Consider the following 14905-nt stretch of genomic DNA (forward strand, 5'->3'; position numbering starts at 1 on the left):
CAGGCCTTTTAAATTGTCCCCTGGGGAAGCTGGGCCACCCCGCTACAGCGCACTGGCTTTTGCCGGTACACCGTACTGGGGCTTGGGCATGTGGCCCTCTTAGGGGCCGGGCTGATTCAGGGGAATTGGTTGAATTGGCCTAAAGCCGGCCCTGGCAGCTGAGATTTAAAGGGCTCTGGGCTCGCGGCTGCCTGCAGCTCAGAGCCTTTTGAATCCGGGCTGCGGCTGGGATTTAAAGAGCTGTGAGCTCCCCCTCACTGCAGGCTGCTCAAAGGCTTTTGAATCCGGGCCGCTGCTGAGATTTAAAGAGCTCTGAGCTCCCCGCGGCTGCGGGCAGCCCAGAGCCTTTTGAATCCCGGCCGCGACTGAGATTTAAACAGCTCTGGGCTCCCCACCGCTGCAGGCAGCCCAGAGCCTTTTGAATCCTGGCCGCAACTGAGATTTAAAGGCTCTGGGCTCCCAGCCGCTGCGGGCAGCCCAGAGCCCTATGAATCCCAGCCACGGCTGAGATTTAAATGGCTTTGGGTTCCTCACCGCTGCGGGCAGCCCAGAGCCCTATGAATCCCAGCCACGGCTGAGATTTAAATGGCTCTGGGTTCCTCACCGCTGCGGGCAGCCCAGAGCCTTTTGAATCCCTGCCACGGCTGGGGTTTAAAGAGCTCTCAGCGCCCTGCCGCTGCGGGCAGCTCAGAGCCTTTTGAATCCGGGCCACGGCTGAGATTTAAAGAGCTCTGAGCTCCCCGCCACTGTGGGTAGCTCAGAGCCTTTTGAATCCCGCCGCGGGCCGCACAGTGAGCCTCTGGGGGCTGCATGTTGTGCAGGCCTGCTCTAACGATAGAGATTCCACCACCTCCCTAGGTAACCCATTCCAGTGCTTCACCACCCTCCTAGTGAAATAGTTTTTCCTAATATCCAACCTAGACCTCCCCCACTGCAACTTGAGACGATTGCTCCTTGTTCTGTGATCTGCCACCACTGAGAACAGCCCAGCTCCATCCTCTTTGGAACCCCCCTTCAGGTAGTTGAAGGCTGCTATCAAATCCCCCCTCTCTCTTCTCTTCTGCAGACTAAACAATCCCAGTTTCCTCAGCCTCTTCTCATAAGTCATGTGCCCCAGCCCCTTAATCATTTTTGTTGCCCTCTGCTGGACTCTCTCCAATTTGTCCACATCCTTTCTGTAGTGGGGGGCCCAAAACTGGATGCAGTACTCCAGATGTGGCCTCCCTAGTGCTGAATAGAGGGGAATAATCACTTCCCTCAGTGTGCCTACTAATGCAGCCCAAAATGCCATTAGCCTTCTTGGCAACGAGGGCACACTTTGACTCTCATCCAGTTTCTCATCCACTGGAATCCCCAGATCCTTTTCTGCAGACTGCCGCTTAACCAGTCGGTCCCCAGCCTGTAGCAGTGCATGGGATTCTTCCGTCCTAAGTGCAGGACTCTCCACTTCCTTGTTGTTTGCCAGAAACTGGGAATGGGCAACGGGATGGATCACTTGATGATCACTTGTTCTGTTCATTTCCTCTGGGGCACCTGGCATTGGCCACTGTTGGAAGACAGAATACTGGGCAAGATGGACCTTTGGTCTGACCCAGTATGGCCATTCTTTTACTGAACAAAAATATGGATAACAGCCCAGTCCTTCTCTCCGATGCTGCTTGGCTAGCAGCACATCTTTGTTGACCAATCTGCAGAGCATCATTGGTGTCAACTTTGCATGATGTTCATTCTTTCCCCTCAAAACTGGAAGGAAAACTATATATCTGTGACAATCCTGGAGGAGACGGAAGGTGTTTGGAATAAAGGGGAATGGTGTCAGTACCATACAGTGAGCACTTGATACAGTGTGTCAAGATTTCATAACATGAGGTATTACTGGCAGGACACAGGTTTTATGAGGCTCATTGACATTGAGGTCTTAACATGTCCATTTGCAATGCACTATTAAACATATTTCACCATTATATTTTGCAACAGTGTCCTAAGCACTGCATATGGGTATGAGTTGCACAGATGCATTAAAAATAGCCAGCATTACTAAAATTTAAGAATTTAGAAAACAATGTAAAAACAGCACATGGGACTTGAAGATATGACTGTGGGATTGTACTGCACAGTGTGCATACTCCATCCAATATAACTACATTACTCTGTAATGTTTCATGTCACTCCATATATCAGAGCTGTTATAGGCTGTTATAGCAGTTATTAGATAAACCAGTTTTAATTTTATTGAAATATATTGCTATTGAAATACTAAAGCTCGGCTTGTCTGACTTACCTTGTGGTCTACAGAAGATAAGGCTGTTGTGCTGGGAGACAGTTTGGAAACAGTGGGCTTGTTGCCTCAGGGGTTAGTTTCTTGCATAGCTGAGAGACAGCCAGTGTTTGCTGCACAAGTGTTTCTCATCTTCCAGTAGAAGCTGTAGCAGTTCATTAGACCAGCTTCCTGCTCAGAGCTATAGTTCCATTACTTTTGCCACCCGAAGGGAAAGCTGTGGATCCCCAGAATAGAAGCTCAAAAGATTTGTGAGCTACTAATTTTGTTCATCCGGAGATTCAGCACTCAGGTAGCTGAGAGAGTGTGTCACTGGCATTGTGACTACCATGAAAAGTATAAAAAAAACACTGCCTCTGTCAGTACTGTGAAACATATTAAAAGGCACCATCCTGCTCCCATCCAAGTCAGTGAGAGTTTTGCTTTGGATTTCAATGAGAGCAGGATCTAACCTTAAATGTTTTACCCAACTACCAGCTCAGCCTCTTTATGAAATCTCTACATATGTTGAATATTTCTTTTTTCAGTTAATTCTGTCAGCACTTTATTTACCATATAACATTAAAAGTTCATGATACTGGTCCCTAATTGTATCCCTTTCTTATCCTCTCCTTCTTCCAGACTGAGCTTTTCTCATCTTCCCCAACTGACTGCATTACAGTTTCTCTAAGCAGGGGCATTTGTAAAGCACTACTCTAGAACTGATGCTATTGCAGTCCCATAGCTATGGATCATGCAGCAGAGATGAGGGGTGAGGTGAAGCAGTGTGCTGAGAATATGTTCCCCAGAATAATAATACTCATGTAGTACTTTTCATCTTACTCACAAAGGTGGGTAAGAATTAGCACCCCCACTTTGCAGATGAAGAAAGCGAGGCACACAGAAGCTAAGCAACTTGTCCACAGTCACACAGCAAGTCATTAGCAGAGTTGAGACTAGGGGTACGTCTATACTACCTGCTGGATCGGCGGGTAGTGTTCGATGTATCAGGGATTGATTTATCACATCTCGTCTGGACGTGATAAATTGATGCGCTAATCGATGTCCATACTTCACCTCGGCAGGAGGAGTAAAAGCGCAGTCGATGTGGACGCCGTGGCAGTCGACTCACCGAAGTTGCGTATCTTAGTTCGAAACACACACACACACACACACACACACACACACACACACACACACACACACACACACACACACACACACACACACACACACACACACACACACAGTGTAGACCAGCCCTAGTTCTCATTAATTTTAATTCGTCATTCCCAGGCCTCTGCATAATTCCATCCCCCTCTCTAACATAAGCATTGTGTTCAGTGCTAGGCTCTTCAATTCCAGATAGATACTGCAAATAGGATGTAGTTCAGAGAAGATCAATGAGAGTACTTAGGAAATCAGAACTACTTTATAAGGAAATACTCCGTTGAGAGTTTTTATGTATACTTGTCTGAGTGACCATTCTGGGGCCATAGAGATCTGAGTCTATTAATCCATGAAGGGTGTAAACATAGCTCGAAAAAGTTGTATTTGAGAGGCTGATACAAAGGAGTGATACGGCTGTTAAAAAAGCAAATGCGATTTTGGGATGCATCAGGCGGGGTATTTCCAGCAAGGATAAGGAGGTGTTAGTACCGTTATATAAGGCGTTGGTGAGACCCCATCTGGAATACTGTGTGCAGTTCTGGTGTCCCATGTTCAAGAAGGATGAATTCAAACTGGAACAGGTTCAGAGACGGGCTACAAGGATGATCCGAGGAATGGAAAAACTGCCTTATGGAAGGAGACTCAAAGAGCTTGGCTTGTTTAGCCTGGCCAAAAGAAGGCTGCGGGGGGATATGCTTGCTCTATATAAATATATCAGGGGGGTTAACGTTAGGGAGGGAGAGGAATTATTTAAGTTTAGTACTAATGTGGGCACGAGGACGAATGGGTATAAATTGGATATTAAGAAGTTTAGACTTGAAATTAGACGAAAGTTTCTAACCATTAGGGGAGTGAAGTTCTGGAACAGCCTTCCGAGGGAAGTAGTGGGGGCAAAAGACTTTTCTGGCTTTAAGACAAAGCTTGATAAGTATATGGAGGGGATGTTATGATAGGATCGTTAATTTGGGCAATTGATCTTGGATTACCACCAGATAGGTCTGCTCAATGGTCTGCGGGGAGATGTTGGATGGGATGGGAACTGAGTTACTGCAGAGAATTCCTTCTTGGGTGCTGGCTGGTGAGTCTTGCCCACATGCTTAGGGTTTAGCTGACCGCCATATTTGGGGTCGGGAAGGAATTTTCCTCCAGGGCGGATTGGCAGGGGCCCTGGAGGTTTTTCGCCTTCCCCTGCAGCGTGGGGCATGGGTCGCTTGCTGGTGGATTCTCTGCAGCTTGAGGTCTTCAAACCAATTTTGAGTATTTCAATAACTCAGTCCTGGGTTAGGGGTTGTTATAAAATTGGATGGGTGGGGTTCTGTGGCCTGCCTTGTGCAGGAGGTCAGACTAGATGATCATATTGGTCCCTTCTGACCTATGAGTCTATGAGTGTAACTTGGAGAAATTGAGTGAGATTAAGAAAGTTAAACTTTAGGCTGAATGGCAGGGAAAGGACATGTAATAGTTTCCCAGAAGAAATGACAGAAGCCCAATTTCTTGGGACACTTAAGGTAAGACTAGATAAAGCAATAAAATATATGCTAGAGTTGGCTGAATAGAAAACAAAATTCAATATAGATAACTAATTTCACTGGTAATTATTGAATAATATATTCTGCAAGTAGTATTCAGCCACCTATAGAGCTGATTAAATATTACAAAAAATTGACAAGTTATTCAACAAAAATCAGTGAAATTCATCAGATAGGTATTTGACTAATCCTATCTGGCCAGCCCTAAAATGGGCTATAGGGAACAATCCTGCACTGACAGAGTGATGGACTATGCTTTTCTAACTGCACTAATCCTGTGATTCGCAACTCAGAAACCAGCCAAGTGCAAGAGCTTGCCACCCTCATTGATCTGACCTGTAAATTCAGGTTAATGTTGAATTGTCCCACTAATCCATCCTTTGGATACTTTCAAGAAAAACAAATGTAATATTTTTAAACATTATGGTTAGAGGTTGAGAATCATGTGATTGAGCTTTTTTGTATCTCTGCGTTATTTTGTAAGGTGGGGCAGAAAACAGGAAATTAAATTTGGAATAACATTATTTAATTGAAACATTGAACTCAGAATTTTCACTTAGCACTTTTTGCTGAAGTGAAGCCTGGATCTAGATTAGCAGGTGTGTTGCAGGCAGGATTAAGAGGCATTGGCAGTGTTGTTTGAGGAAGTTTACACAGCATAATTCTCTGCTCATGTCTGTGTATTACTCCCCCACTTTCTTCAGCATCAGATCAATACTCCTGATTTGAAACTACGCGTTGGGAAAATATAATTTTAAGATCCATGTTTAGGAAATTATTATAGTCATAAAATGTGTGTGCATATTTATTTTAGATTGAATCACAAAGCACCTAACATTAGAACTATGAATTTAAAAAAGATAGACATTTTAAACTGACACAAAATGTGCAATATAGTCTGTGGTATTGGAGTTAAAATGTACATGGTCTCTGGGGATAGTATTCAGAATTAGAATGTCTTTGGTTTGCTATTTTTTCATAGTTTGGTCTATCCAGAAAAATTGTTCCTATCTGCATTGCTCAAATTGAACCTACCAGATTGAATGAAAAATAAAAAATCTGAACCTCAATGTTTTTCTTTTTCATATTTAGGAAAATCCCTCCTGCAGTAGATAGCCCCATGCCTTCTCCAGCAGCACATATCACCACCCCTTTTCCGGCATCGGTTTTACAGCCTTTCAGCAACCCCAATGCAGTGTATATTCCTTCAACACCCATCAGCTCAAGAATCACTTCTTCTTACATAATGACATCAGCCATGTTATCAAACACAGCCTTTGTGACAGCATCGGATACGAATTCCATTGTGTCACACACCACAACTTTTCCTCATGTGGCCGCAAGTTTAGGTATCATGGACTCAACTTTTAAGGCACCATCAGCTGTGTCACCAGTGCCAGCAGTCATCCCTTCCCCATCCCACAAGCCATCCAAAACAAAAACCAGCAAATCCTCAAAAGTCAAAGACCTGTCGTCTCGTAGCGATGAATCTTCAAGTAACAAAAGAAAAAGTCACAGTCTTCTTCCTCTTCATTATCTTTGCAAACATCCTCCTCGTCTTCATTTTCAGGGTCCCACAAAAAGAACTGTGTCCTGAACTCAAGTTCAACTTTGAACTCCTATCAGGCTACATCTTCCTATAACAGTCTGTCTGTACACAATACAAACAATGGAACAAGCCCACTCAGTGCCAAATCGGAGCCCTCAGGACGGACTTCATTAGCAAGTAGCTCAACTGACTCAGTAAAACACATGAGCATGGTAGTAAGCAGTATTGACTCCTCTAATTTGCCTGTATCCTCCTTTGTGCACCATTCAGGGGACCATTCCCTGGCAGCACATAATGCAGTGTCTTCTCTACCCCTTTCTTTTGACAAATCAGAAGGAAAAAAACGTAAAAACTCTAGTACTGGTAGCAAAGCCTGTAAAATCACTAAAATGCCTGGTATGAATAGTGTTCACAAAAAGAGCACTGCCAACCTTATTTCTACGGTGCCAGATCCTCCAACCAGCTCGCTCGCTCGGCAGGTAAGGGATTCTTCCAGTTACTTCTCTGCAGGTCTTGTTTGCCTTATTTGAAATGTACTGATTTGTGGGGGAACTGGTTTTACAATTGTCTCAGACTCTGTTTTTCATCTTCTAACTTACTGTTTAGGCTGATGCAAATGTTTTTGCATTTGTTTTGAACCCGGTGTGGAAGGGAGGTTCAAGTGTGCAAAACACCTTTGTGATACTTAATTCAAATATTTTTGTTTTACGAGTTATAACAGTCTTAATGCAACTATACAACTAGCCAGTTATGTTTTAGAAATCAAATTGAGGGGGAAGGATGGGGAAGAACTTTCAGAAGTTAATTCCTGCTCTTCGTTCATGGCTTGGTACAGTGTGTGCAAATTCAATAGGTAATCTATCTCAGTATAGCGCATATCTGCACAGCTAATCTGATTTGTTTCTTTATATACAGATGTTTTGCTTTTGGAGTGCTATTTTTTTTTCATAAACATATGCAAAATAAAGGCCTGCTCCTGAAAGGTGGAGAGTTACCAGTCACTCCCATTGATTCAGTGGCTGTTTTGTGCTCTCAGTGTCTTTCTGATTCCAGACCTAAACCAAACTCGTTTTCCCCTTTGAGCAGTACTGCTCGTTCATTCCCTTTTTAGGGGTTTGGCTCCTAAATGAATTGTTCAAAGACCGGTGATGACCTCAGTTCTGCGAATTAGGATCCCCTTTATTAGACAACAGTCCTTATTCTGGAGTACAGTAACTTTTGGATTGGTGAACTCAATAAAGCTAAAAAAAATAGACTTATTTCATAGTTGGAACCAGGAGAATGGAAGTTTGCTTCACATGTGGATTTGTTTTAAAAACACTTTTATTTGTTTTTATTAACGTTCAAATAATTTTTAAATGGTATGCGTTACACACAAAGCATAGTGACTGCTTTAAACATCATGACTGGATAATTCAGATCAATACGTTGAAAAGAGAAGGAACAGTAGTTTTCATGGAATACTGTGGCTATTGGAACAATCCACAGTGCACTTATTATAGAAAACAAAGTAGTAAAAGGGCTTAAAAGAAACGTGTTTGAGCCCTGTGTGGTATGGACTAGTTCTCACCGTAGGGGGTCACAAACAAGGCTGTGGGGGAGATGGAGGAGTTATGGCCATCCTCTCTTTCTTTATGGATAGATGGCAGTGTGGGAACCCAACGATATTTCTGTTGTAACATGGGGTCATGGTATTGAAAAAATGGTGATGCACTACTTAATTACAATAGCTAGTTTAATATATTGAGCTGGTATTTGTGAAATTAGCACTTATTTCCACAATAACCTGTATCTTTTTTTGATTATAATTTCTTTTATAAATAGCAGTGTTCAGGGGTTTTCCCTTTCCACTTTAATTGGGTGACAAATTCTGGACAGTTTGTCTGTTAGAACAGATAGCTGATGGTCAGTCCTTCTAAGTTCTGTTGCTGGGCTCTGTTTTCTGCCAGATCTGTCACTGATTTGCTTTGTGACCTTAGGCAAATCATCAAACTTCTGTGCCTGATCTGTGAGCTGCCCGTGTCTTCACCATCTGTCAAATGATAGTATTTACATTTTTCAGTGGGAGGGGGCGTGTGGTCAGAAGCTTTTCTCTTCTTTGCTTATATTGAAACAATGGTACAGCCACCTCCGGATCCCTGAAGCTGTTCCCCAATCAGAAGTCGGAAAACTTAAGTCAAAGTAAAATAAATTCATCTTAATCACAGTTCTGTGCACCATTCATGGCTGTTTAGCAGCACAGTTTCCCCTTGACCTTGCTTCGTTGCCACAGACTATGTAGTACAGATTCTACCAGAGGGCTCCAAAGCAGCAGAGCTTCCAAGGAGGGTATTTCATTGAACATTCTGGTAGCCAAAGCCGAGGTGTATGAGACAATTTCCAAAGCACCTTTATTGAGCAGTTGGTTATTGTTTTAATGTGCATGTGCTCAGAGCACTGAATTCAGTGCAGTTTTTAAATATCTAAATAAATAGAATCAAATAAAGGTGGTTAGGATGCCCCACCTAAATCATCTAGGATGGAGAATTGCTACTGATTATAGAGCTTTGAAATCCTGGGAGAAAATGGCGCCATATGTGGGCAAAAGTCTAAGGTGTGAGAATAAATAATTGTGGCCAAATGCATACCGATAAAACCTTTATTATGATTTATTATTGATATGCAATGCACACAAACAAAGCTGGTCCCTGCCCTGAGGGGTTTTAGTCTAGAACAGTGGTTTTCAATCTGTGGTCTGTGGACCGCTATGTCTAAGATTTCCAAAGGGTCCGCACTTCCATTTGAAATCATTTAGGGGTCTGCAAATGAAAAAAAGGTTGAAAACCACTGGTCTAGAAAGGAGAAAAAGCTGTAGAAGACGGGACACGCTGCAAAACCCAAAGGTGGGGATAGCTTTGTGTGTGGCTGTTTGTTTTGTTTTAAACGAAAACTCTCCCTCCATATGGACATTGCAGAAGTGAGTTTTTAAAGGGAACGTGAATGAAGAGAGGATGGTTTGGGAAAGGCATTCCATACATAGGAGCAGCACAGAAATGGGAAAAGAGGACGAACAGGGCTCTCAGACTGGTGTAGTGGACAGAGTAAAGAGCCCCAAGGGAGGGCACCATTATGTATTTTCTCTCTCCTGCTACCAGTAGAGAAAAAAAAATTACATAACATACAGAGAGATTATTTATTTTGGCTTTTGAAAATGGATAATTTTGTTTATTTGCAGGGAATAATGGCATTTTGTTTTTCAGTTGTGGTTGATCGCATGGCTTAGTCATTTAGCTGTGTCGAGGTGACCTGGATTTAACCTCATCCACACACAGTCATTGGAGCACCGTATATATCAGCCTTACCATCCCATCTCCATGCCAGTGGTTTCAAATATGTGCCCCAAAAAATACTAGGATGCCTTAGATACAAGAAATTTTCAATATCTCAAAAGGAAGGAAAGTCAGACTATAGATGATATTACAAGGGTGGATTTGATTTAAATCAAATTGATTGACCCTGGTAATGAAGGGCTAAGCGGGGTGCAGGAGCAGGGGGGAGGGGGACACCCTGACATTAGCGCCCCCCCCCCCTTCTCCCTCCTGCACAGCAAGCAGGAGTCTCTGGGAGAAGCTCCAAGGCAGAGGGCAGGAGCAGCACATGGCAGTGAGGGGAGGGACAGCTGAGCTGCTGGAAATTGAAAGCCTGCTGGGTGGCTGCCGCACAGGGAACTTAGGGGAGCTGGGAGCTGATAGTGGGGCTGCCAGCACACCCTGGTTCCAAGCCCCCACCAGCTAGTCCAGTGGGCTGCTCTTTCTGCAAATAGTGGACAAAGCAAGCAGCTGCCAAACAATGTTAGCAGGAAGCTTTGCACAACTTTAAGCAAGCATGTTCCCTAGTTGATCAGCAACGTAACAACAAAACAACGTTAACTGGGACGACTTTAAGTGAGGAGTTACTGTATAGCAACTGAATAACTTTATTAGCCTTACGTGTGAGTGTTGAAAAAGCTGGGTGATGAAGTCTTTTGTCTGAAATGTTCAAAGCCAGGTTAAAGCTGAGTTGAATGTTGACAGGCTGGGTTCTTACAGTATTTGTGTTTCTAGAATTCTACAACAGATTCGTGCAACTGGGAATCTTGCTGCTGCTCCCTGATGTAGAGTTGGCATTTTGTAGGTCTCCCCTTATAATAAGAGAGCAAGGGGCAGGGCACTGAAGGGCTCAGGTGACTGGTGATAGGGTGTGGAGCTTTTCACCTCTACCTCAAATCCAGGCGAGGGAGGCAGTATCTGAAAGCTTTACCTTTTGATGGCTGTGAAATAGACCAGTTTATAAGTGGAATAAATTGATAGCTGGCCTCACTCTAATTCCTATGTAAAGTTGTCCCCATCACCAAGAAAGCACCACCACGATTGGAACCTTTTTATTACCCATCTCAATAGAGTGCCAAGGACCAGATGGGCTGTGACTCTGAATTACCCTCCCACCCTTGGAAGTAATCCCTCCAGATCAAAGTTAAGCGCTACCAGCAGAGCTTTGTGAGGAAGCTAATGCTGCTGCAACCCATATGGTTAATCTGTTCTGTTTATACACCGAGGGATTCCGTCTCCTATGTTATCACATTCTCATCATTAAATGAATGGGAGCCAAGAGGCCTGGGTTCTACTCCCAGGTGTGCTACTGATTCCCCCCAGGACCTTGGGCAAGTCACCACACCTCTCAGTGCCTGTTTCCTCATCTGTAAAATGATCACCCACCATTGTAAAGAACTTTGAGACTTATCAATGAAAAGGGCTTTCTAAGTTCAAAGCATTGTAACTGGAGGAGGAGTTAAACAGACTCTAGTTTAATTGGCTATAATGAATTTTTCATATCATTCTCCTAATAGTATCCTACAACTCCCTACTGTGGGCTTGACATGATGATGCCTTCAGTGGCTAGGAAAAGTGTTGACATAGTTGCAGTACTCTGTAAACAACCCACATGGCACATTGCTCCGGGACCCAGGGCAAAGACAGCCCCAGTATACAAACAGAAGGCTAAAGGAGGAATAGCGGTGCATGAAGCTTAGTTTATTCCATCAGTGAGTGTAGATGTCAGGCACTGGTTATCTGCATGCACGACTGGGAAGGTCTGTTACCATACGTCAGCCTTGTCTCTGATACGAGTAAAAGAGAATTTGTTTTGGATAACGTGCATAGAGGCACCAAGATTGAGTCAAAACTGCCCCGAGGAAAAAGGTCAATGTCATGGACTGGTGGGACTGGGACAAAGGCCAAGCCCTGATAAGTGTGTGGAGTGGACAAACAACAAAAGATAGGACCTGGGGGAAAAGGAAAAAGGCCACAAAGCTGGTAAAAACCCAACCCAACTCTGACCAACCCCATGCCCTCTCATATCCCTTCTGCCACGAGCAGCAAGGAAACAGTCACTGGTCTTCAGTGTGTGTCTCTCTCCACTCAGGAAAGAGACCTTTGCTTCTTCCTCAATGAATATTATAAAATTGAGACTGACAATGAAATTCATTGATCTGGTAAATTACCTGTTCCAAATATATTTGTCAGCCACCGGTACCAGTCAAAGATAAGCATATGTGATCCCTGCATCCTCAGAGAAAATGCTCCTGAGGCGTAAGAAGACAATGTTCCCCAGTTCTGAGTAGTTATAAATGCCTGGACACTGCACTGCTGGGCCAGTACAGAAAAACCTAATAGAGAGAGAAACTGCTGGCATCCAGGCAAACCCTGGGATGTGCAATGGACAATTTTATAACAATATTTTGACTAAATTTTATCTAAATATATGTCTGTACATGATGTTGCACTGGCTCTCAAAAAAAACTCTGTGGTCCAGTAAATGGATCTCACTGCAATTTTACACCCCTGGCATCAGATCCTCAGCACTGGGTTCTGGAGGCTTTGTGCTGCCCTAATCAAGCAGCTGGTGATACTCTTTGTATAGGAAAGACTTCAAATGGTGTAATTCCATGTAGCTGGCTCTGTCCCACCAGTTCTCAGTCTCCCAAGCCCAGCATAAGGATATGGCAGGGAAGGGCGGGGTGGACAGAGCAGGGTGTGCTCTAGCAATGCCCAAACACCTGCGCTGCTATGCCAGAGTCCAAACCAGGACCCAGCCAGCCGCAGGATATGAGGGAACAGAAAGGTGGCTTGAGGCTACCTTTCTGCCCTACCCTATCCTCCCCCTGCACCAAACACAGCTCATGTGGACACAAGGATCAGGTTTGTAGTTTGTTGTCATCTAGCTGTGTCTGCCTCATACTCTCATACACATACAACTTCCTTACATTTGAAACCATTTTCAAACCATTTGAAAATCACTAGCGGGGTCAGAGTTAAACAGAAAGCACACTAGGGATAGAATAGTGAAGTCGTGTCCATAGCTCAGCCCTCTGAATCTAGGTATTGTAAGGCATGGAATAATATGGATCAGAGTCTCCAGTTATGGGGTGGATGGAGAAGAGATTTAATACCTCTTCTCTCTCGCTTTTTATAATCAAATACTCTAACATATTCTGTGCAAAAACCTGCCCTGCCATTAAACAACTCTGCCCCACTAGATGGAGGCAGAAGGAAGCATTGGGTAGGTGAGCAGGCTCATACAGCTTATATATTCCATGTGTAGAAGAAAGCATGTAAGTGTCCCTCTCCTCAAATGCAATGTAAACTCCCTGTCCACTGGGCTAATAAATTGATCTGGCTTCCTGTGCACTATAGAAGGACCATGTCAGTCTGATTGAAAAATGCTCTCTTCCCTTTTTCCTCTGACCAGCTGGCAGAGAGAAGGATTTACTCTGAATCAACCTGTGTGTTATGGCTTTGATCCTCAGTACAGGGAAATAAACATGTAGAAGGAAACAACAAACATGATAGAGAGGTCTCTGTGCAGTTGAGACAACCTATATATCTATGAGAAATAGCTAGAAAAGAAGCAATTGCAAGGGTCCATAAAGTGTTTAAAATGCTGAAAGGTACAATATAAAGGAATGGATGCAACAAACCTATTTATGAAAGTAACAGACTCAGGATGCAAACTGAAGCTAAAAACAAGGACAGGAACTTAAGGGGCATTGGGAAACCTTGCTTTACACAGAGGGTGATTAATATGTAGAATAAACTATACAAAAGACAGCAGTAAAAGCTGCAACCTTGCCTGTAAAAGGAGTTTGTTAGACAACACCTAACAAAAGAGTGTTTAAGGCTATAAACATTAAACTAGGGGAATGCAACGTAGGTTCCTCCATTTAAAATAGTCATAAGTGTCCTCCTGCACAACAGTCAGAGGTACCTGTGTATAATGCAGCACTTCCCATGTGCAGCTGTTAGGGCTGCGGATTCACAGGGACAGGTGCTTGAAGTTGACCATGACACACAGCAAAATGGAATAAAGTTTGAGGTCAGAAATCCAAAGGACTTCTCAAGACTCAGCAGCTTGAGGCCTTCGCAATGTGTCCACTAGCTTTAGGTGCTGCAATAGATGAGCTGCAGCCCAGGGCATCCGTCTGAAATCAGTCTGTAGCCCACAAGTCAAAGTCGGGTCACTGCAGAGCTAGACAGAGGGTCCATCTGATTTGTTGTTTTTCCATCCCATACTGTTCCAGTTAGTGTTTCCTATGTGCTTTGTGAAATGTAACTACATTTGTCTGCCTTTAACAGGTTCCCTGAGATCACTAGGATTATATCTAAAGAAACTTGTTTTTCAATAGACAGTAGCAGTTACCTCTGTTTTCTAAATAAATGTAAAACATGCTTTCAACGTGAAAGAAAACAAGGCCAATACAGGCTTCCCATGCATCTGACAACAATGTGCTTTTTAATACTATTCAATTAATGTCTTTCAGATTGGAAAAAATAACAGTGTAGCTTTGTCACAATCCAGTCCTTCAAGTACATCAAACCCAGTACACAACAGACAAGTAAGTTTTGGGGTTGTTGTTCTTAAGCAAAAGTTCACTTCAGTAGTCCAACAGCAGATACTCTGTCAAATAATGTTTGAATCATTTTATGTATTAAATTATATTTTTAAGCTTTGTCCTCTGTAGATTTAATCCTCCTTTTATAAATTATTAGATGTTCCTCCCTCATTAAGATTCTTTTTGCAGCTGTTTATTGCTCCCAAAGAGTGTGTGAAATGGTGAGTTTCCTGCATATTGTTGGCCACCCACACCGTTGCCCAATCAGTTTGTCGTTTGCCTGGCCACAGCTGTCAGCAGCAGCTGAAACAGTGCTTTACACATAAAACTCACTGCAAAAGGAAATTGACTAGGCTCATGCAGTAGCAATCAGAAGAGAGAAGTAGGGCAGAGAAATATTTTGTTTACCTAGAGCATTCCCAGGCATGAAGCCCCTCAGCTCCCAGCATTGGCTGGGAACGGGGAACCGCGGCCACAGGGAGCTGAGGGGCTAC

The 14905-nt window shown here is 43.5% G+C and overlaps 1 protein-coding gene across 1 annotated transcript in view; it reads left to right on the forward strand.

The window, feature by feature from the left end:
• ATXN7L1 (ataxin 7 like 1) overlaps positions 1-14905 on the forward strand; it is a 205065-nt gene that overhangs the window by 185963 nt on the left and 4197 nt on the right. The window contains 3 exon segments of the mRNA XM_030551778.1: positions 6049-6464; positions 6467-6984; positions 14340-14414. Of these exon segments, the coding sequence (XP_030407638.1) occupies positions 6049-6464; positions 6467-6984; positions 14340-14414 (1009 nt within the window).

Source organism: Gopherus evgoodei, chromosome 1 (assembly GCF_007399415.2).
Source record: "Gopherus evgoodei ecotype Sinaloan lineage chromosome 1, rGopEvg1_v1.p, whole genome shotgun sequence".
In the NCBI taxonomy this organism is placed as follows: Eukaryota; Metazoa; Chordata; order Testudines; family Testudinidae; genus Gopherus; species Gopherus evgoodei.